Here is a 1,551-nt window from a genome sequence, read left to right as displayed (position 1 = left end):
CATTGTGGAACCAAGGCAGTGCAGACAGCTCAAAATATCAACGAAGTGTTTGAGAAAGATGTGGCTAATGAACACATAGTACGTTGATGGTTTGAGAAGTTCCAGGTAAAGAAGCTGGATAGATGGGTACCACATGAATTAAACGGATGTCAGAAGAGAAATCACCTTGAAGCTTGCCTTTCTTTGCTATCACGACATAAAAGTGAACCATTTCTACACCATATTGTTATGTGTGAAGAGAAATGAATTCTTTTTGACAATCACAAGCATTTGACACAATGGTTGGATAAAGACGAAGTGCCAAAACACAGTCCAAAACCGAATATTCATCAAAAAAGCTAATGGTGTCTGTTTGGTGGTACAGCACTGGTATTATCCACTTCGGCTTCATAGAACCTGGTCAATCAATTACAGCAAGTGTCTGCTGCAACCAATTAGAGGAAATGATGAGGATGCTTGTGATTAAGCATCTAAGATTTGTCAATAGAGCGAGGCCAATCCTCTTGCAAGATAGCACTTGACCACATACGGCACAAACAACATTGGTCAAACTACAGAGGGTGGACTTGGAAACTCTCTGTCATCCACCATATTCACCAGACCTTGAACCAACTGTCTACCACTTCTTCCAGGCTTTGGATCACTTATTACAAGGACAAATATTCAATTTTCAACAAGCTGTGGGAAACGCCTTTCGTGATTTCATCGCCACTCACTCTCCAGGCTTCTTTGCTGCTGGGATAAGCAAGCTACCATCAAGATGGCAAAACTGTGTGGATAGTTTAGGCACATACTTTGATTAATTATACTGCTTCTTGTTTGAGATATAATAAACTACACTTTTGATTCGAAATTGGACATCTCATGTTTAGTGACCTAAATATAAATCAAACACATTTTGTAGACAATAATGGCCCATGGACAACTGTTAAGAATACATGCAAAGGTATTATACTTATTTAAAGCCAGCAATTCAAACAATTAACCTATGGTGGTATAGTTATTTTAAATGTTTAATACCTCTTCTATTGGAAAAGGAAATAAGCTATTATTTAGATCTATGTGAGCAGAAGAATTCTTACCATTTTTGCCATCATATCCCCAGTCTGGACTTGCCATGATCTTCTACTTAGTTTTCTTTTTCTGAAGACAAAAAAAATGGCTTGAATAACTAACTGAAACTGTGCATGCACCACCACTTGAGTGTTTTTATAGAAACTTCTTTGCCCATAATAGGTCACTATTACATCGTCTCTGCTTATCAGGAAGTACATATATCTTTAAAAAGGTGTTGTAAAAAAATTCTACAAGGGTTACATCAGTTTTAGCTGTTTTATTGTCATATATTATAAAAGAGAATTATCAAAATCTTAGATTTTATAAAACCAAGTTCTATTTCATCCATGTTAGTAGAAGATATGGCTGAATATTATCATGTATAATTCTTTAGACTTCCTAAATACTTTGTGCACTTAAGATTTCCAATTCCACTGTTGCTAGATCCTTAGGCAATACTAGCAACAATAATTTAATAAGGAGAATAATTTGTGC

The 1,551-nt window shown here is 35.9% G+C and overlaps 1 protein-coding gene across 1 annotated transcript in view; it reads right to left on the bottom strand.

Annotated features, from left to right (window-relative positions):
• The window catches only part of CA1 (carbonic anhydrase I), a 14,461-nt gene extending 13,319 nt beyond the window's left edge, over positions 1 to 1,142 (bottom strand). Inside the window, exon 1 of the mRNA XM_012643590.1 lies at positions 1,083 to 1,142. Within this exon, the coding sequence (XP_012499044.1) occupies positions 1,083 to 1,097 (15 nt within the window). The 5' untranslated portion in view covers positions 1,098 to 1,142. The remainder of the gene's footprint in view (positions 1 to 1,082) is intronic.
• Between the last annotated feature and the right edge of the window lie 409 nt (positions 1,143 to 1,551).

This window comes from Propithecus coquereli, unplaced genomic scaffold (genome assembly GCF_000956105.1).
Source record: "Propithecus coquereli isolate 6110/MARCELLA unplaced genomic scaffold, Pcoq_1.0 Scaffold2, whole genome shotgun sequence".
NCBI lineage: Eukaryota > Metazoa > Chordata > Mammalia > Primates > Indriidae > Propithecus > Propithecus coquereli.
This window is presented reverse-complemented; position numbering and strand designations above follow the sequence as displayed.